The sequence below is a fragment of the Grammomys surdaster genome, unplaced genomic scaffold (genome assembly GCF_004785775.1).
Source record: "Grammomys surdaster isolate TR1022 unplaced genomic scaffold, NIH_TR_1.0 141, whole genome shotgun sequence".
NCBI classification, from domain to species: Eukaryota; Metazoa; Chordata; class Mammalia; order Rodentia; family Muridae; genus Grammomys; species Grammomys surdaster.
In genome coordinates this window covers 10,912,016-10,934,835 of record NW_021604599.1, presented here as the reverse complement: position 1 = coordinate 10,934,835, position 22,820 = coordinate 10,912,016, and the positions used below count along the sequence as shown (strand labels likewise).

Below are 22,820 nucleotides of genomic sequence, written 5' to 3'. Positions count from 1 at the left end.
CTAGGGCTAATGATGTATCTTTTCTCAGCTTCTTCAACAATTCAGTAGTGTCTAGAATGGATCTCATCTCATGGAGTAGATCTTAAATCCAATCGAAGACTGGTTGGTTACTCCCATTCTTTGTGCCACAATTATATCACTATGTCTTTCAGGCAACCCTCTGCTGTCACAGGCCCAGGGTTTGTAGCCACTTGAAGACTAAGCTGATAACTATTTTTCTCTTCCAGTAGCGTGCAGAGTACCTTCCAGCACCACGCACACTACTCAGTCGGTGTGGAGCTTTTAGTTGGGAACCAACTTGATTTCTCCATGTTTGAGGACACAAGCAAATTGTCCTTCAGTAACAGGATCATCAGGATATGGAGAGTAGCCAATAGCTTTGGCAACAGCCTGTGATCCTTGGGGTAGGGATGTCTATGGGAGCCCTTTGGCGAATGATTTAACAAAATGGAATCCATTCCTGGTACTGAGTGTTTAACTTGGTGTATAACATGTCTAATTGTCCAGCTGGGACATTCTCTTTCTCCCATTATATGGTGAATCTTTCGTGTGTATGTATATATGTGTACACACACACACACACACACACACACATATATATATATATATATATGCATCTATTATGTATGGTGACATACATATAAGGAGAATTTTAAAAGTATATAGATGCATTATATATAAATATATATACTTTAGGAAGAATATATATATTAGGATCAATTTATATATTTAGAACTTATACATATGTATATATAATATAATGGGGTGGATACATATATAATATGTATGTGTATGAAAACAACAATGGTAGTAAGCTTTCATATGACTTTTCAAAAGGTCTTTGGTGTTAGTTGCCCACATATTTCCTTCTTTATCCTCCCATCCCCCTCCCCATTTACCACTCCCATTCTTTGAAAGATTTAAACAAAAGCCTGCTTTTGTTGGTAATGAAAACTTATGTCCTGTTCCACTGAGTAATGTCTTCATGGATCCCTGAAGTGCCTTGTCACAGTCCTGGATTTCATGTCTAAATCCTACTTTATTGAATCATTAATTCAGTAATGTAAAAACAATGTGTCTGTTAATTGCTATAACAGAACACAATGACCTCAAACTGGACATTATTATTATTATTGTTTATTATATTATTGATGATAATTTGTGTTCATAAAATTTCTCTTCTGAATATTTTTACCACACTCTCTAAAAGACAAAAAGCCAGAGTCAGGTGTGGTTGTTTATACATGTAATCTCAGTAAGTGGAGATAAGAGAATCAGGTCATTCTCAGGTACCCAGTGAGTTTAAGGTCAGCCTAGGCTACATGAAACTGTCACAACCCTCTATATGCTCCCAAAAGCAGAACAAAGTGTGTAAGACATCCCTCCATGCCTGTTAGGGTCTCTACCACTGTGATAAAACACCATGACAAAGCAGTCTGGAGAGAAAAGGTTGCTTTCATCTCCAGCTTGAAGAGCACCCTGGGGAAGTGAGAGCAGGAACTTACATGGAGGAACTGAAGCAGAGGGCATGAAGGAATGCTGCTTACTTACTGCCTTTGTTCCTCATGGCTTGCTCAACCTGCTTTCTCATATAACTCAGAATCAGCTGCCCAGGGGTAGCATCACCCATAGGAAGCTGGATCCTCCCATATTCACCATTAATCAAAATAAAAAAAAAAAAAGACAAACCCGCTGCACAGTTTGTCCACAGGCCAGTCTGGTAGGGGCATTTTTCCACTGAGCTTCCCTCTTCCCAATTGACTCTACTTTGTGTCAAGTTGACATAACACTAGCCAGCACAAAGCCCGGTCCAGCGTGGGCTGTGGTTTCTAGTTATATGCATGAGTCAGGCAAGACAAGCCAGCTGTGCAGTAAGTGAAATAAAGGAACTTTATTAGGGTGGGTGCTAGGAGACAATATGACCATTGCTGAAAGCAGGTCCCCCTCCCAGTTCAGGAAAGCTGCCTAGGGTAGGCAGAGTCTTAAAGCAGTTGACATGTGCTTCAGCTGAATGTCCTCGGGCTTTCTACCCAAGGGACTGGATTCCTGGGCCACCACATCTCAGAAGCCCAGACGGTTCCTCAGTACTCAGATGTTACCTCCCAACACTCCCCACATCTGTTCTGAGAAAGAGAGAGAAGCCATTCGACTTGTTCTGAGACCTGCTGAGGCATTGGGGATACGAGTAAATTTGTAAATCAAATCTACAGCAGGTTTTAGGCTTCATTCTCTAGGTTAGAAACATGAACACGTAACACTGTTAAGAAATCATATGTAGAATGTTTTGTGGATAAAAGACCCTTAATATTTGATTAATTTTGAGTGGTTAATTTTGATTAATATTTCAAAACAAACTGATAAATATTTAAGAGGTTCAATTAATCTCCAGTGTGTATTCCATTTTTCTGGTTCTATCTACTGAACTATGAACACCCAGGTGGCTGGATGCTGTCTTACATGCTGTCTATGCAACATATCACTTAATCCTCATGACCTAAGGATAGACACTGTGGTTGTCCCTAAACATAAAAGGGATTTTTAAAAAATGAAAGTAAAAGACAAAACATTGGAGACATGGAGACCTAGGATAATTAGTCTACCTCTGCCTCCTCCCGTGCTGGGTGAGGCCAAGCTTAGACTCAGACCTTAGCACAGTGCTGATTGTGACACAGAGACCTTGGGTCTGATACCTCATCAGGTATTCTAGAAAGCACCAAGTTTCTAGAAACCACATAGTAAAGCATAAATACAGAATAAAATTTAGAGAACAAAATGGAATATAATAGTAGTAAAAATAGCAAGGAGGGCATGATAGAATGATTTACTTTATGGCAGACAGGAAGAGGAATGGAACAGTAACAGGAAGAGGCCAAGGCAAGAAATGACCCCTAATAACATGTCTCTAGTTTCTACAGTCTCCCATGAGGCCTCACCTGCTCTTGTTCCACCCCTCCCCCAATAGTATAGTCTAAATTTGAATTCATTCGTGGATGAAATTGTTCATTAGGCTGCAGCCTTCATGATCTAACGATCTAGTCATTACTCACACTTCCTCATGGACACAACTAGAACATGTTTGAACTACTCCCCTAATCAACCCAAACAAGCTGACAGTCTAGAAGAGCGATTGCAGTAGCTTCATTTAAAAAACCATGTACCATAGGATGGAAGATGTATGTTGGCCCACAGCTAAATATTATAGTCTGTTTTTCAATCCATTATATAAAAAAAAGGGAAAAAATGTATTATCAGATTCATCCTTCTTCCATCAAACTGATATGACTTGCAATCAAAGCAAACAGCAAATACAACACACACCAATGGAAACACAAAATCTTATTTATTTTTTTTTTCCTGATGCACAAAGGAGCTCACTCAGTACATTAACAATAAGCAAATCTCACAGATACTGAGGGGAAGGATGTCCCCTTGACTACATACACATATATGTATCTATCCTTAAGAACAGCAATCAAGAGGTTAACAATAATGTAAGGAATGCCTTCTGATGGGCTTTTTGGGTAAGAAATAGACAGAGAAGTCACTGCCAAATAACAGAAATTAATAATGATTGGTTGCTCAAGTAACCTGATAAATGCCTGCTCAGAATTTACATTTAATTTCCTCATTGACTTTCTTGGCTTTGCATTTCACTAAATTTGGACTAGGTCTACAAACTAACCCTTCAACACTCCATCTCTCATGTTAAGTGCTGGAGATGCGCAAGAAGGTGGGGTAGACTTGAAAACATGCACGGTAGCGAATATCAAGAGTTTTTCTCTCAGTGACCTCTCCCCTGTCTGCTTCTTCCCACGCCTTTAGAAATGTTTTCATGCTTTCTCTGAGGACATTATAAAGTGTACTGTGCAAAGTCATACCTACAGCAGCTAGATTAAAAATTGCAAACATCTCTTTTCAGTCTTTTTTTAAATATCACAGAGTCCCTGTAATTTAAGATTTATTTTAAGTAGTTGCCCATGATGCATGTCTCCTTCTACCTGTTAACAACTAAGACAACTCTTTTCAAATATTTGAATAGTCCAGCAACAGTAACTGTAGAAGATGTCCACCAGGCTGCAGAAGCATCCGGTTCTGGGTATCTTCCACATATATACACTGATTGAATTGATACAATGTGCTTTCCAGCGTGCCTTGTAGGCTTTCCATATGTCTGTTTCCAAAGTGAAACAGCTTAAAAATAGAACTAATCTGGTAGAGAGTGAAGATTTAGAACACATTGCCAGATCTGGCAGTCATGTTGCCTCTGTATGATTTCAGAGATATTCGAGGGCACACCTCAAAATCAGCTAAGCAATGAAGAGGGGGTTTTCTAAAATTTCCTTTCATTTATCTTGAAATGTTTTCACTAAAGAAGCAAAGAAATTCAGTGTTCACAAGATTAACTTAGAAAGGTACCCTCCTGGTATACCCTCTGGGATTATGAAGTCTTTGACAGTGCAAGTAAAGAACCAGCTAAGATAATACAATAGAGGAATACAGCCTCTCTGACCCTGTAGATTAGCATGACCTTGTGGGTCCTAATCTCTTATTTTCAATGCCCCTGAACTTCCCCCTCTTTTTTTTTTTTGAAAATCAAATTCAACTTGATTAGTCTACTTTTGCGTTTTGGTTGCAAGAATATTTTATAAATATAACACACATGATTACTTTTAATGCTTTCTAACCTTTTATAATGAAGTCCATCAAAAAATTCTAAAGAAACTATTCAAATGGTATGGAGTAGGCAGGATAATGTTTTAATCTTCCTTCCTTTTCCCCTCCCTCTCTTCTTCCTCCCTTTCTCTCTCTACCCCTTTCCTCTCTTCCCCTGTCTTTGTTTCTCTTTTCCTTTCTTCAACAGAGAGCAAACCATTCAAACATAAAGTGACAACTGGGATAGGCTTGGAACAGTGCCTATCAATAATCAGGAAAGTCAACCTACATTAGGTGAACGCAGCATTTCAAAGTGCAGGACATCTGGCCCCATGTGTGGGACATTCAAACAAGCATAAGTAACACTCATGAACACTTCACTTGGGGAACTAAAACACATATGTTATAAGGGATGCAGGGAGATCAAAGTACTCAAAGTACATGTAAACACTTCAACACCTTATCTATTCGGCTGGCAACACATTATCAGGACAAATCTGAATGCTCGACTGGATGATGTTATATGACCACTGTTATTCCCACTTCCAGTATTACACTTACTTATATTACTGCGTGGGGGTCTTACATTTAAATAAAAGCTGATGTTCAACACAAAAATGCATACCCTTAAGGAGGACGAGTATGGGGTCTGCAAAGGCTGGAGGTGGCTGGTGGCTGGCAGATGTCTACCCGACACACACCTAAGCTCCACAGCTGCCTCACTCCAGTTAGATACCCTGTAACTAAGTCCCTTTGGCAAGAGTTAAAAGACACAGCCTAAAGTACTTGCCAGCCCCAGAGAGAAATCTGGGAGGGGATTTGGCAGATCATTTTGATATTTCTGATGTGCTAGAAACACTGGACATCCAGACTAAAACCAGAGGTTGGATTTACTTACTTATATCCCACAAGACAAATTCTGTCTTTTTTTTCTTAAAGATAAAATGAAGTAAGATATCTAAAATGTGTATCATCTTTAGATTTAATGTATACACAACTAGATCTAAAAGTACTTCTACCAGGAAAATAGATCTGGACAAGTTACTGCTGAGTTAGCATGGGCTGTGAAACTGATGTTTACGGGACAGCAGAGGAACTATGTATTCTTAGACATGAAAACTAACTCTATTGCCTAATGTTTTTTTTTCTGTTATAAGATAAAATAGAAACTCATCTAAACCCTAGGAATGAAATGGTTTGTTAATAAAACTTGTTCCTGGTCCTTGCTTGCTTGTAGGTGGAATAAATTGAGAAAAATGTAGTATTTAAATAGAAACCACACCACTCTTTCCTAAGGCTCTGCCACATGGTTATGACCTGGTTTTAGTTCTGGTGTGAGAAGGGATACTATATTAGCTAGAAAAGCTAAGGGGTCCTCTTTTGCTTAATATTTGTTGGTGTCTAGTACAGGTAAGTTCTAGAAATACAAACATTAAATGGCATTTCTATATCTTTTTCATTATTCTAAGATTTTGATGCCAGAAAAATCTCAAAGAATTATAATGACAATTTGATAAATTAGAAAAACAGAGTTCTTTCAATATACAGACCTTACAGAGTCTTATCCTTAATTCTTTAAGGGACTTTCACTTGGCTTTTAAGTTCTAGCACATTGAGGGGAGGGTGAACTGTACAGCAACGTTGACACATTGGGTTGGGTAGATTCAGCATTACAAAGAATCCTGTCCTGATAGTGTTAACAGCTCTGGGGAATACACTACTTCCCCAATTTATGAAATCTCCAGTCTACAGGGCAGCAACATACACAGGGCTTGTTTCTCATGTAATAAAATAGAAGCAACTTGAACACCTCACAGCCAGGAATCAAGATGACTTTGAAGTACACAAAAACACAACTATTTATGCCATGTGGCTATGTGAATACTATCCCTAAGAGACTTTAAATCTTTAATATTCAACTTCTGTCAAACACTTTGAAGCACAGAACTATATTTGAAAAGCATGTGGCATTCCGGTTCTGACATTCATCTCAAGAAGGGAAAGCATAACAATAGCACACCCTGAAATGCAAATTTCACAAAGTGCAAATTTCCATAGATAAGCTCAATCTAGAAGCATGTTTTAAATCCAGTAAGTTCTCTTTTTATAAGAGTGTTCTCAATACTTAATTTCCAAGCACAAACAATGATTTTCCAATGTCTTCTCAATGTCTAGCTTGTTCCCTCTCATAAACATCTGCTCATTGGTCCATACTGTAGTTTCTTAAATTTTCTCAGTCATTAGCACAGAGTGTCTAACCACATAGGGAGAGCTCCTCACCCTGTATTTCCCTATATGGAAAGGCTTTACCTTACTATTAAAAGCACATTGCCAGCTGTTAATACTGCCTTCTGTGTGACCTTAACACAAATCTAAACAGCCCAATGGGAGGCGCTGTCATGAAATTACGAATGCTTTCGGACCACAGTGGAGAAGCAGCGTACTCCCTTCGAACAATTTACCAAATGAGCACTGGAAGGAGACACAGGAACAGAAGTCATCCAAAGAACATGGTACTTTTTTTAAAATATACTTTCTGATTGGTCCCTGGGCACAAGGAAGATTGCAGAATCATGTTCTCCCAGGAGAGCTTCATGGATGTCCAAAGCCTTACACTGAGCTGGAGAATGGAACAACCTGCTTTCCACCCACATAAACCTCCTCAATATTTCGATCGTCTCCTGAAATTAAAACCAAAGAATCATTTGTACTGTGCTTTTGGGGTCAATGATTGCCTTAATTTCCTTTAGATTTTAAGTTAAACACTTTTAAAAGAAGAAACACAAGCCCCCAAAGGTAGAAACCTTATTTCTCCCAGATCATTTATGGTCTCCCTGAGATGGCTTGATCAAGACAAAGCATCCACTTAGCCTGTTGAGGATTGGAGTCTCCATTCTGTATCTGAGGTGAAAATCATAGAAAGCTCAATAATCTCCCATCTCTGACCTTTCTGCTGAAGTGGCTACCTGGCATTTCCAGTCCCAGGTGAAAGGACATCCTATACATTATCTTTGGCCCCAGAATCATTCTCAGCACATTGAGATGAGCAGCCTGCAGAAGTGCCCTCTCAACGCTTACCATTGTCCAGGACTGAGCTCACTCAGTAGGAAGGGAGGCAGAATAGACTCTCCTGATCCAATTATGTCTCAGGGAATGAACCTCCGACTGTGACTTCAGTTCTGTCCCAGGATAAGAGGTTGTGGGGCACAAGAGGACTTGACATTAAGCTCTCTTTCCCTCTACATACCAGCTCAAGTCTTAAATGCTCTTGGAATTGTTAGGCATTGTGCCATAGGACGTAAGCTCAGTGCTGAGAACTGTTTTTAAAGATAAGTTAACACAAATTAACATGCATAGAGTTTAATGCGCACCACCAATAGCCTTGAACAAAGAAAAGATTGTATTTAGCCCAGAAACATAAATCTACTTACCTAGATAGAGGAACTTCTGGATAACAGCCTAAAAATAGAAAATAGAGGTGGTAAGAAATACTACTTTGTATAATTAGAAATAAAATTTATGGATAAATGCTGTTGGCAAAGTCCAGAAATTGGAATTTATTTCTCAATGACAAAACTTACATTTTAATAAAGAATGGTCTTATCAAAAACAAATGAATAAATGAAAATCTAAGTCCAGAGAAGGCAAACAAAAATCACAGTCTACTAGTTTTAAGAAGTACTTGCCCATTACTGGTGTTTGTTTGTTTGTTGGTTGGTTGGTTGGTTGGTTGGTTGGTTTTTGAAACAGGGGCTCTCTACATAGTTCTGAAACTTGCTAACTAGAGCAGGCTGGCCTCAAACTTAGAGCTTACTGTCTTTGCCTCTGTAGTGCTGGGATAAAAGGAGTGTGCTACCATATCCTGCTTATTTCTAGAATATTCTTGACAGACAATCTTTAAAATGTCAGAGGCAGAGTAATACACAAATCAAAGAAATCATTACAAAAAATGATGCAGGTGTGTCAAAAGGTGTATTACAGAAGAAAAATGATGAAATTAATGAAACAAAGCTTATTACTCAGAAATTTACTCTAATATAAGAATGAAAAGCAAAATAATGAAAACCAGGAATATAATGATACTTGAAAACCCTCTCCTAAAATCAAAAGCAGGAAAGACATTTGACATTTTACTTTTCTCTGGAAGCAGGTCCTAACACCTAGGGGAAATGTCTGGCCTTTCCCTGAATCAAATCCTAGGATGTTCCTGTGGTCTTGTGAGAGCAAGCAGATGAAAAGTGCTCCCCTACCCCAGGATCATCGCTGTCTTTCTTACACTTGAAGCCTTGCTAAGGCTGTCAGTTTAAAATCCTTACGCCACACCCATTTCTCCACAGCTCTCCATCCTCCATCACACCTGGCAGAGGAAAGTTCAGGTTTGTTGGAATTGTGCTTCATTTATGACTTCTTGTATCATAGATAACTTATATCTTCATGCTTTGCTCTGGTTAATAGGGATTACCAGTTTTGAACCTGAACCAACAGAGGGAGAGACAGTTTGTCTCCCCTGAAACAACAAGTGGTACAAACTTCAGATAATCTGGTCACATAGTCAGACCTTGTCTAAAAAACAAAAACAATCAAAAAAAACTTAAGCCAAAAACCAGGGCTGGAGAGATGGCTCAGCAGTTAAGAGCACTGAATGCTCTTCCAGAGGACCTGAATTTAGTTCCCAGCAACCACATGGTGGCTCACAACCATCTGTAATGGAATCTGATGCCCTCTTTTGGTATATCTGAAGATAGCTACAGTGTACTTACATACATAAAATAAATACATCTTTTTAAAAAACTATATTTAAAACAACAAAACAAACAGTAACAAAATCCAAGGATTAATTTTTCACAAAAAATAAATGAATACATCTTACTAAGAATGATTGGTTTAAAAATAATCCCCTTTCCCCCAAGAAAAGGCATTTTGTTTAACTTTTACTTACGTCAGAAATATCACCAACAAAATCCCCATAAAACAGATCAATGGGAGAGTCCGATGCTCTGGGGTTGATCAAGAGGGCATCAAATTCTTTGCCGACTTCAAAGTTTCCAATCTCACTATCGAGCCCCAGGGCTACAAATGGACACAAGTGAACAGCAGTCAGAATTCCCTCAGAATCATTCCAGTGTCCTTGTTTATATGGACAGACCCTGCCAACATATACCTAGACCCTCCAAAATTAGAATCTTACGTGTGAGATAGAAAAGTGCTCCCATCCCAACAGGACACAAGATCTATGCATAGACAATGGAGAACAGGAAAGCAAATAGCTCTGTGCATTGCCATGTCATAGTTCTGATGAGGTCTTGACTTTAGCCCTGTCAGTGAGCTCCACTGAACCTTCAAAGCAGTGAGCTTGACACATAACCTACATCCTTCATACCTCCCCCTTCTCCCCAACACTTCTAGCTTTACCTTTGTGTTCCATGAGATAGATGGTTATGTGTATTTTCTTTTTTCTTTCTTTTTTTCCTTTTTTTTCTTTTGGTTTTTAGAGAGAGGGTTTCTCTGTGTAGCCCTGGCTGTCCTGGAACACACTCTGTAGACCAGGCTAGCCTCAAACTCAGAAATCTGCCTGTCTTTGCCTCCCAAGTGCTGGGATTAAAGGTGTGCGCCACCACTGCCCAGCTAATAGTTGGTTATATGTATTTTCATTGCAGCAAACTGAACCTCAAATTAAAAAAAAAAAAGCTTTGCCAATTTTTCAATACAGGTATACCAATGAAGAATTCTTTAGTTTAAATCTTTTGAATAGGAAAAAAAATCCATTTCAAAGTTTAGAGACCCTGTAACTCAAGAGTCCCAGTGATTTTGTAACTTCAAAAGTATTCTGGTTGCCCATGAAGAATGGTTTGCTAAACTAGGGCACAGGCCAATAAATGTCTACTGGCTTCTCCAAGCTTACAGCTCATGTCCATGGTTTCTGGATGCCAAGAAAGAGCACGCCTCATTTTCATAATTTATTAAAGAACTGCAGGTGTCTACTTTTGTTGCCAATGCTGCTGTCTGATTGCCAGCTCCTTAAAGCCTGCATTCTGAGCAAGAGGTGCATTGAGATCACATTCATGGTGTACTGTCCACTCCAAGATTTATGTCTGCTGTGTCCTGTCACTTCCAGTGTATTTTATTATGGGGAAGTATTCTGTAGATTTTTCTTTGCTTTTCTGGTATGGGCACAGTATACACAGGATATTTCTGTTCACAGACATCCCAATAACATGGCAATTATCAGAATAGCAAATTGAAATCATACTTGTTGTTCTTAAAACACTACTTAGAGACTCTTTTTCACTGTCTGTAAAGAAAGGATTTTTTTTTTTAACCTGCAGGCAACGCATAGTCAGAGAAGGGTGTAGAAATAATAACTGTTAAAAGCAGCAAGGTGACTTCTGGGAGAGCCTGGTATGAACCAAACACAGACGTTTTACTTTTATTGGTTACATGCTTCTTTTGGCCCTTGACAAAGGAGCCCCACACTTTGAGGGGTTTTATTTATTTGCTTGTTTGTTTGTTTGTTTGTTTGTTTTTGAGACAGGGTTTCTCTGTGTAATCCTGGCTGTCCTCGAGCCTGATCTGTAGACCAAGCTGGCCTTGAACTCAGAGATCTGCCTGCCTCTGCCACCCAGAGTGCTGGGATTAAAGGCATGAGCCACCATCACCTGGTTTACACTATGAGCTTTCAGTGACTGTATTCAACATGAAATTGCTTGTGCTTAGTAATCCAGAGGAACTGACACAAATGTGAGCTCCAGAGCATCTGAGGATATCTAAACTAAATGGGCAATTCATCAGAAAACGGAGAGCTCAGAGATGAGCTATTTGAGAAACAGATGACAGCCTCTAGTGAACTTGCAAATGGATGTAAATCTGGATCTTTCCATAGACCCAACCAGGCTGGTCAGCAACTCAGCCGGCTTCAGAAAATGCCATCAAGTAGCACTTTCTACCTGAGGGATGCTGGCTGTGTGGCGTTGGCTAACAGAAAATGAGTGTAAAGGTTGTGGCAGAGCTGGGAAGTGTTGCACTTTAAACACCAATGACTTAACCCACTTCACTCAGACTATGTCTACTGGCTTCTCCATGTTTACAGCTGTAATTCACAACTGAGAAGAAGGACATCCCTAACAGTAACCAGTTGCCAAACAATACTGCTTTAAAAGATACACTCCCTGGGGAATGCTTTGGCAAGTTTCCACAGTGGCTTGATCAGAAACAGCAACCTAGCAGAGTGAAACACAGAGCCTCGGCTAAAAAACATCACATCCATTCAGTTCAACCTATTTTCATCAGTGGGTAGGTAGCAGATCACTGAGCTAAAGTGTATAACATATATAATGGTGTGGAGGTGGGACCAGGCTTAAGAACTTCAGAAACAAAATAGACGGCCAAGGAAAATGTAACTATGATTTCTCTACCTTGAAATGTTCTTTTAGTGTTCATGATATTCTAGAACATGCAGAGATGATATTCTTGGCCTTCCATTTTTGATTTAGGGTATGTATCATAAATCTATATAGATCTGTATATACATATTTAATTGCTCTAGAGCTTCCAGTGGTTTGAAGCTACTTTGTTTATATAATATTTCTAGAACAAACCAAAGTGATTATTTCAACTGTAGTCGCACATGAGAGCTAAGGAAAGATGATGAATCACAACTGTCAGTCAACTACACTGTTACTTCTTTCTCCATTTAAAGAAGCTTGAGTAATCAGCACACGGATTAGGCAGGAATTTATACGGGAAGACAGCATAATGAAGTTCAACTCTGCAATCTGGATTAGTGCTTTCTGAATGCAAACATGGCATGCCGCACCTTGTCAGTTGTGTGTTACTCAGGTTCCTTTTCTGTAAATGAAATTAGTGACAGTGGCAGTGAGGACTGAACGGCAGCACATGACCAGGGCATTTACCAGACAGGCCCATGGAAAGAATCCAATTATCTTGGCAATCCCTTTTATTGATAGCCTTATCATTCAAGAAAAGACAGTACTTGACTCAATGGAAGAATAAATGATCTTAATTCATATGCATATGGCTAATATGAATATTCACTAAAAGAATCAATATAACAATAGTGCATTAAACCCACCAAAGACTGAACTCATTGAAAGAATGGTTGCCCCACCACATGGCTAGGATTTGGGTATGTTGTATGACACACATCAGTCGTGAATATAGATAGGGCTTGCCTTAGTTTGCTGTGGTGCACCTCCACGCTATAGCCAAAGACAGAGTGACATGGCTGTACACGGTGTGAGAGAGGATGAAGCTGTCATTACCTTGACTTCCTCCAAGAGTGGCTAGTCTGAAGACTTCTTTGAGGGTGAGGCTTTTCTCATTCACCTTATTAATTAAGAGGACATTGGAAACCATCACTGCTCTTCTGATGGCATCCAGCATGGAATAGGAGTAACCACCAGCCACATCTATGGTAGGGAAGACAAAACCCAAATGGTAACTTTATTAATGTGGATGGGATAACAGGTATGCATATCCCCCCACCACTCTTGTTTTAATAATGTTTTATCTTTCCATTTCTAAAAAGTTCTCATCTGTAAACATATTAGCTGTTAACCAGCATTTAAATAAATTCAAAATTTGTCATTTGCATAAAAGCAGAAAAGGACGACATTTAGGGGAAGGAAAGGGATAAGCAAGAAGGGGGCATAAGACAAGGGGACAAATGAGAACAAAGAAATGGCAGTATATTTATCAAAATGATACACATATCAGAATGCTTACTACTTTGCATATCAAAACTTATTACTTTGAATGATGCTTTATAAAAGCCATCTGTCATTAAAATCAAATGTATTCCAAAATTAGCTTCTAGGATCGTTCAAACCATCATAAGTCTTGTGACTTAACACAACAGAAGTTCCTTCTCTCACAATTAGTTTTGGAGGCCAGAAGTCTAAAATCCAAGTGTTGGCAGGGATGGCTGGAGAGTGTTGTTTGGTGGCAGAGTGTGTGTTGAGACTGGACAAGGGCATGGCTTTAGAACCCAGCACCAGTACAAGTGTCAGTGAGGATCTCAGCCCTTCCAAAGATCCAGGAAGCATCCTGCTTTGTTCCTTCCAGCTTCTCATGCCTTGTAGAGATCTCGGCTTATGGCAATAACTCTGGTCTCTGTCCACATTCACATAACTCCCTTCCCTTGGGTCTTTGAGGCTTTAATTTTCTGTCTCTTCTAAGCATTAATCATTGAGCTTAGTAGCTGCCCCAGTTCAGAATAAGTTCATCTTGCCAGCCTTAATTCTAGCTACAAAAACCCTTAGTCCTAATATTGTCATAGTTACAGGTTTAGTAGACATCTTTTGAGGGTAACAACTCAACCCACTACAACAGCCACATGGCTAATAAAGAGAAACATCTCTATTTCTTGAACATTCATGGAAATTGTTCAAATAAGGGGGAATACCTGTGAAACATTGATAATGTGATTGATTTAACATAAACTTACAGTTGGATACATTAAGAAAACATCTTAGTGTTACTCTAATCAAGATGAAAACTTTAGAAAATTAAAAAGCCATTTTTTAAACAGTAATTCTTCAGGAAGCTTTAGAATGGACACATAGTTTGGAAACTTAGTACAATAAATAAAGCCGATACAGAAAGCTTTCCATTCTGGTTGGCATCACTGAATGAGAAATGAGAGTTGTGGTGACTTTGATTAAGTCCCTAAGGATCATTAATTGAAACACTGCCTTTGGCAGGAACAAATGCATGCCATTAAATGAGTTGATACAATCTCAAGTAAAATAGCATGTTTTATTAGAGAATACATTTTATAGCTAATCAAATAATTACCATAGTTTAAATGTTCCTGTCATTTCTGGTAGATGAGCCTATAAATATTGCAAAGATAAAACATAATTGGCTATTTAGTACCAATTCTGGATTACAGCTCAATTTTATGTTCAATTGTCTTGTATGCCTTAAGTAAACTTATATGAATTTTTTTTGTTTTGTTTTGTTTTGTTTTTTTTAAATACTTTATTTACCCAGATAAGTCTTGCTAGGGGATCATCTGGCACTCCGAAAAGTTTTACTACAGCTACTTTACTTTATTAGTGTCTATTAATGAGAAATAATCAAGGTGGTGAAAACAGCGCAGCTCAGCCATTAAAGTGCTTGCCAATGCCAGCAGGAGAGCCTCACTTTGATCCCCAAGTCCTATGTAAAAGGCTAGGTGTGTTGGCACACTGGGAAGGCAGAGATACGCAGATCCCTGGAGCTTTCTGGACACCCATATAGCTTAATTGGTACCAGGTTCTATTCAAAGATCCTTTAACAGCACCTAAGGAATGATACCTGAGGTTAAAATCATGTCTCTATATCGACGTGTGAACACATACATGTACACTAACTCACACGCATACACACACACACACACATACATACACACACACACTTGGACACACATAATTAACTAACAAGAACCCAGTAAGCCTTTTTGTATATAATTATTTTATATTAATTAAAAAAGAAGTGAATTAATTGTAAAATAAAAAGCAACTCTGAATATCCAATTGTCACAAACCAGTATTGTATCATACCAAAAATTACTACAATAACAGCACAGCATTGACTTCAACAATCTTCAACATAAACACATAAAGTATCTGCTATCAACTCCATTTTAGAGTCAAAAATATCAAGGTCCATGGACAAGGTAACTTGCTATTCAACCAAGGTATCATGCCACACCAGCTAGTGGTAATGTGGCAATTCATATAGCTTCTAACGACAGAGGCTCTCACATATGAGTTTTTGGTCAAATTTATCTTAGAGACCTTTTGTTAGACAGATGTTTCAGGTTTCCTTTGTGAAACTGCTGTGTCAGAATCAGTCAGGAGTAAGTTCTAGAATCTATCTTTTACAATTATTTTTCAAGTTGATGGTTTAAAAATTGTACACGTGAGTCTAGAGAGATAACTCAGTGGTTGATAGCACTGACTGCAATTCCAGAGGACGTGGGTTCAAGTCCCAGCACCCACAGAATGGCTCACATCTGTAATTCCAGTTTCAAGAGATCCACTACCATTTTCTAGTCTACATGGGCATCATTCCCATACATGGTATACAGACATACATGCAGGAAAAACACCCACAAAGTATACATTTATGGTATACAGTATGATGCTGTTTTGTTTTGTTTTGTTTTGTTTTTCTGGTGATATGGTTGGAATTTGGGGCCTCGGGCATGCTAGGCCATCTCAGTCCTTCCTATGCTGTTTTAATGTCTGGATGGATCATGGCATGGCTCATTCAGGCTATTTAACATATACATTGGTTCCCTCCCCCATGAGACCACTGAAAATGTCCTCTTAGCATGTTTTGAATGCATGGCATATTATTAGTTATAGTTTCCAATATATACAACAGAACTCTCAGTCTTTATTCTGTTGTCTAACTGAAATTTTGAAGTCTCTGACCAGTCGATCATACTGTATTAAAAGAACACAAGATAGTCCTAATATGGTCTATTCTGTAAAGCACTTTCTTTAAAGGCTACTTGTAAAGTTGAAAGGGCCATTTACTCAAGTAGCTCTTCTTGAAGACGTCTGAGCTGCCTAGCCACAGCAGACATTAGATTGTTTGAGGATGCTAATGAGTTTTTATTTATTTATTTATTTATTTATTTATCTGCTCATTTACTTTTAATTCTTCCTATTCTGCTCCCTGCATGAAAGTCTAATTTACTTGGCATGATCGATTCTCCAGATAACACAGACCTGACTTTGAACACTGGTTGTGCTACACTCTTAGCTATAGACTATCGGATGAGCCAGCACCCTTTCTGGGTCTTCAGTGACTCATCAGTAAAACTGAGGAAACAGTTTTAATTTGGGAATTAAGTAAAATGATAGCTGGTGTACAGTTAAAAAAAAAGATCACCCGCTTTTACTAAAGTATTGAACTAAGACTATAGTAATCTGGGAATAATGCACATTAAATGTTCAACTATTTTGGTCTCATACTTTCTTTCTATGGCTAAAATAAAAGTGCTAAATGTAAGGGGGGAATAAAACTTTTACTCTATGGTCTGGAAATATGCAAGGACTAAATATACTCCATTATATGTAGATAGAGGTTTCAAGTGAACGTAGAGTAAGAAAACACAGAGTGGTATGAACATAGAAGATCTAAGTAACAGTAGTTATTAAAAATATTTTACAAATACTATAGAAAGGGGACAAGTATGGTGGACCATACCTTTAATCCCACCAGAGGCAGAGGCAGGCAGATCTGAGTTTGAGGCCAGTATAGTCTACATGGTGAATTCCAGAACAGCCAGGACTATGTAGAGAGAGAGCCTGTCTCAAAAGTGCATGTGCGTGTGCATGTGCGTGTGTGTGTGTGTATGTGTGTGTTTAATAGAAAGTAATATTTTCCCCAGAATCTTCTATTAAAAATAAACTCCAAAGGAAGCATGGGATTAAGAAACAGTGGCATGCAATTTCTTGGAAAATTTTAGAGACATGCTTTGTTAGATTGTTAATTAAATGGGTCTATATTCTTTGGTTGATAATGTAATGTCAGTGACAGGAACATTTAAACAAAGGACAGTGTTGTACAACACTAGCCATGCAGATCATGGTGTTTTGCCAGGTTAAGGGATAGTTAATTCTAAGTATCAACTTGACTGGATTAAGAAATACCTAGAGGATAGGTGAACCATTGTTTTAGGATTTGCCTGTAAGGGCAGGGAAGACCTATCCGGACATATGTCATCACCTTGGGGCCTACAGTGTACAGAAACGTATAAATTCGTTTCTCCTCCCCCAAATCATAGAACTAGAAAATACACTTCTAATTGTCACCTGATGTCAGAACTCCAAACAGAAGAAAGAAAAGAGGCATATAAGCAAAAATATTAATGGGAAACTGTGTTTAGTTTAGTGATAGGGAGAGTAGAGGTGGCAAGCCTACTTTGAACAGTCAAGAAAGACCTTTATCTGGCATGAGAAGACATTTGCAAAATGAATATTTAGGTAAAAAACAAAACGCACCAAGGACTTTTGATAGGAAGGATTGTAATTCATATAGTCAGTACAGGCAGGAGACACATTGCGACATGATGTTGGGAACCACAGAGTATCGCTGGCACCGTGATAACCCTGAACATTCCAAATCCCCTAGAAGGGTGACAGGCACAGAGGATAAAATGACCAGACTTTTGTGATTCTTTCAAGAAGAGAAAAATTATTAGAAGGTCCAAGGGTAGACGGGAGACCAATTAGGGTCAGCATTTCAGACAGAAAAAATGGCATGTGTTAGAGACCAGCATGGAAATCAAAGTAGTTTCAGATGATAGGAGGGTGACATCAGATTGGACATTGTGCTGTCTCGGGCATGAAGGAGGGAGGACAAAGATAGACCTAAGATAATATCTTGAATTCCCTGACTAGGAGATTTCTTAACAGAGTTAGGACTAAATGTGATGGGGGGGGGGAGAGATAATTGAATTTGAAATTCCCAAGAGGAGGGAGAGTACCCGAAACTGAAAATCCAGGATTGGGTTTCAAAGGAGGGGTGAGATGCACATAAAACCCGAGAAGCATATGAGGACAAAACCCTTTAAGAAAAAATAATTTGAATGAAGAAGAGATTGACTTGTTGAGAATTGAAGGTAGCTTTTATCAACAGCCCAAAAGAGAAGAGCAAGCCTTCAGGAAAGAAAGAATGGCCAGCAACAAAAAAAATTTTTCTTAAAAAAAAAATGGGATTTTGCTGACTTCATTGTAAGCTATTGAGACTAGGAGAAGTGTCCACCACAGCAGACCACAGAGGCATCCAGAGTCGCGACAGTACAGCATCTTTTGAGAGGCAGCAAAGAGGTCATGGTTACAGCTAGTCACAGCAAAAAGAACAAAATGGCTGCCTTGCTGGCTGAGCAAGAATCAGGACTGTGGTGGGGGTGGTGGGTGGAGGGTGGAAGGGTGGGAGCATTGTGGATGTCCATATTCAAAAAAGTTTTGCTGTAAAGAAAGGCAGCAGGCTTAAGAGACAGCTCAGAGGTTAAGAGTGCTAGCTGTTCTTCCAGAGGTCCTGAGTTCAAGTCTCAGCAACATCATAGTGATCATAACCTCTTATAATGAAATCTGATGTCTTCTTCTGGATGCAGGCATACATGCAGGTAGAATACTATATTCATAATAAATAAATCTTTAAAAAGAAGGAAGGAAGAAAGGGAGGGAGGGAAGGAAGAAAGGAAGGAAGGAAGGAAGGAAGGAAGGAAGGAAGGAAGGAAGGAAGGAAGGAAGGCATCAACATGGGGTAGGAAGCAGGTGAGGGTGTCTAGGTAAGAGAAAAGTTACAGATTATGACCTAAAAGAGTTAGGAGATATCTTAGATGCTTGAGTATTGGTAGGAATGATCCAGTAGAAAGGACATAGTGTTAGACAAGAATGTATGCACGATTAGTAGTATGAAATTTAAAAATAAGATTTCTGACTTATTTTTTATCTTTGTAATGAGTTACAAGAAGAATCTGTGAGCTGGGTGTAAGGAGGGGTTGAGCTGCAAGAAACAGTTTCAGGAGACCCGAGAGGGACAAAAGATTGTCTTGGTTTAAGGAAACAGAGCTTAATAGAAAATTATAATGATCCCTGTTGTCAGTGTTAAGGGCAGCTTGGATTTGAGCACAAAATTTACCATGAAACCCACTGTTCTCTCCAGCAACTTCTAAACACCCAGCTGTGGGCATAGGAAAGGAAACTGTTGAAGTAATCTAGGGGTGAGTTTTTGCATAGTGAACACATGGAAAATAAGGACATGACCCTTTGCCTTCGACTGAGTTGCCTTGTCCAGCCTTGATGTGATGGTATGTGCCTGGTCTTACTGTAGCCTCTTACGTCATGTTTGGATCATGTCCCTGGGAGGACTGCTCTTTTCTGAGGGGAGCTGGAGGAGGGTAGATCTGCGAGGAAGGAGAGTTGGTGGGGAGAGACTGCGGGATAGGAAGGAAGAAAAACTGCTGTCAGGGTGTAATATACAAGAGGAGAATAAAAAGAGAGGAGGAAGAAAAGAAGAGAACAGAACAGAACCTGAGTACCTACGAAGAGGAGGGAAAGAGTGTTGACATATCTGCTGGCATCCAAGAGGGCTGCATTAGGAAGGCAGGAAGGACTCAGAATGTGAGGCATTACTAGACCAAAGTTCTCAAGAAATCCAAAGGTTGTTGCTTGGGAGAATGTTTTCTTTAAGTTTCTATTTACTGTGATAAAGACCATGACCAAAGCATCTTGGGGAGGAGAGAGTATTTGGCTCACAGGTCACAGTCCATTATCAAGGGCAGCCAAGGCCAGATGCCAGGGCAGGGACCTACAAGCAGGAGCTAACAGAATCATGGTGGAATGTTGCTTACTGGCTTGCTCCCTGTGGCTTTCTCAGTGTTCTTTCTTATACAGTCCTGGACCACCTGCCTCAGTGGTCCCACATCAATCATTAATCCAGAAAATGCCTCACCCACTTCTCTAAAGGCCAATCTCATGAATGCATCTTCTCGGTTGAAGTTCCCTTGTCCCAGACTACTCTAATTTGTGCCAATTTGAGAAAATCTAACCAGCACAGAGGGTGGTGGCTCTGTCAGATTAGGGTGGGGACAGCCTAGGGAAGTGGACAGTAGCTGCAGGTGCACACTTTGTTTTGATGAGTTTGTACATCATGCTATGTAATTTTTTTCTATACACTTAAACTTCCCCTTCAGGTTATGGGTTGCTGGTTGTTTACTGTTTATTTTGCCCTTTTCTTCATATTTTAGAGGGGAGGAATGCTATTTTCATAATTCTTCAAGTAGTTTTCTTTATACAGGGTAAGCATTTGTGATCCAAAATTCTGAAATCTCAAATGCAGGTTACAACACACTAGAAAATTCTGCATCTGATATCATGTGACACAGGTGTGCTAAAAAGATACAATAAAATTGCCCCCGTCTATGTATATGACTATACATAGACTGTCTATGAAACATAAATGAATTTCAAATGAAGACCTGCATTCATTCCCCCAAATATTTCTTCCTTACTCAGCATATATCACTTATTTTTTTATGATACCATATTAAAGATATACAAATAATATAAGGCATACAAAACCAAAGCTCGAGAATCTGGTGCTCAGTTTCAAAAACAATGATCATGTGTTTCCATCAAAGAAAGCTCTCTTTGACTTATCTTCACTTGCTTTTGAGAAATAGAGACATTTTTAACACTGTTAACACATTCTCTTTACAATTTCTAAAATAATTTATTGTTTCTGTAGTGCTCTCAAACAAATCTACTTCTCTGGATTCCGCATCGCTGTCATTTGTTCTCAGTTTGAACCTCAGCAGAAGTGTCACCCGCTCTGGTCACCCTCTTTTTGTTATTATTATTAATACATATTAATTGTACAAATGAATGGATTTTGGCGTAGCAATTCTATACATGCATATATCTTGTCAATCTCTGATCATGTCTCCTCTCCCTTCTTCTGCCATGATCCCATCCTCATGACCCCTCTCCCAGACTCACATGGTCCATTTTCTGCTCTCGGGCCAACTGCTTTGTTTTTAGTTTGTTGCTTTGTTATTTTCCAAATGTGAGTGTGAGCATGCTTCCTATAACTTGTTGCTTGGCTGGTGACAGATCCCCAAGACTTCCTCCTCACATCCCTATGTAACGACTCTTCCTTTTGACTCACCCCTGATGATAGAGACTTTCAAGTAATTATTTCCAAAGGGGTCATAGGGGAATATTTTCCAAGCCTTTATATAGCTGAGGACTTTGTTGCTTTTATACATGAAGGAGAAGTGTTCACATATAGAAATAGTATTTTTGATTAATAATTCTTTTGCTTTCAAACTCTTTCTTGTCTTTGGTATCATTTGTATCACCATCAACAAAACCAATCACCTGGAAGAAAACCAGCTCTTGTTTTATTGGTAAAATTTTATTTCCTGATTTAAAAAGAGTCATCTGAAAGAAAACTTGCTTGTTGTTGTTGTTGTTGTTGGTTCTGGTAACATTTTATTTCCTGGCTCAATGCTTTGGGAATGTTTTTGTTTTTCTAGAAATTAAAATATTTTGCCACAACATGTTCAGTTACAATTTAACATATGGGGGTGTGAGTTCGCTCAACATTTTTAATTTTCAAGCTCTGATTATGACCTACTGCTTCTATGCCGGTTCCTTATCAGTTAGGAACACCTGTCTCAGTACTATGCCTCCAGCCCCATGCCCATGCTCGGTTTCCGCCCTCCTGTAATGCTAATGTGCCCTTGCTCAGTTTTAGTCTTTACACCACTGACTAAATTTTCAGCCAGAGTAATTTGATTCATTTTTAAAAAGATTTTATTTTATTTTTCAAATTATGTGCCTGTGTGTGAGTTTGTGAATGTCAGTGCAAGTGCTTGTGTTGGCCAGAAGAAGGTATTAGAGTCCCTGCAGCTGGAACAGACAGTGTGAGTTGTCAGACACGTGGATGCCCAGTTTCTTTCATTCTTTTTTTTTTAATCTGAAAATGTTCTTTAAAATATTCACCTATTCATTCACTCAGTGACTACTGAATGCCTGCTCTTTGCCAGTACTGTGATTGCTACTCAAAATAACAAAATTATTGGGGGTACGGAATAAATGTGTAGTTAGAGAGAAGAGATTAAATCAATAGTTATGGTGACATGGTATGAGTCTATGTCACTGTTAAATGCCACATTTTAGAGAAATATTTAATGGTACTAGGGGAATATTTAATGGTACTGGGCAATTTACATTAAGGGGTGAAGGGGACAATTTCAGTAAGTATATGATATATAAGCCCAGTTAAAAGGAAGAAATGTTACACACACACACAACAAAATATTAACAATGGCCAATTCCAGCAATGAGATTGATGTCTTAAAAAAGAAATCTTTGTCTCTTGTGGTTAGGATCACCAAAATAGAATGAGTTCCTCCAAAATTTCAGTGTTTAGTCATATCAGCAACATTTCTTTTACATACATATACATCATATACACATACACATATACATTAAAAGGTTCCTGAGATTAGAACACGGGAATATTTTGGAAGTGAAATTCATGTGAGTCAGAGGAGGCCACAGTGACTTGGTACTCATGAAATTGTCCAGACAAAATAATTCACTACAGCTAGTACAAGTGTCTCATCTCTGAAAATC

At 38.8% G+C, this 22,820-nt stretch overlaps 1 protein-coding gene across 2 annotated transcripts in view; it reads right to left on the bottom strand.

The window, feature by feature from the left end:
• Nucleotides 1–3,321: 3,321 nt before the first annotated feature.
• The window catches only part of Gda (guanine deaminase), an 85,717-nt gene continuing 66,218 nt past the window's right edge, over nucleotides 3,322–22,820 (bottom strand). For both annotated transcript variants that reach the window (XM_028764028.1, XM_028764030.1), the window contains exons 11-14: nucleotides 12,933–13,079; nucleotides 9,593–9,723; nucleotides 8,085–8,112; nucleotides 3,322–7,334 (exon numbers count right to left, since the gene is read on the bottom strand). In XM_028764028.1, the coding sequence (XP_028619861.1) occupies nucleotides 7,264–7,334; nucleotides 8,085–8,112; nucleotides 9,593–9,723; nucleotides 12,933–13,079 (377 nt within the window). In that variant the 3' untranslated portion in view covers nucleotides 3,322–7,263. The remainder of the gene's footprint in view (nucleotides 7,335–8,084; nucleotides 8,113–9,592; nucleotides 9,724–12,932; nucleotides 13,080–22,820) is intronic.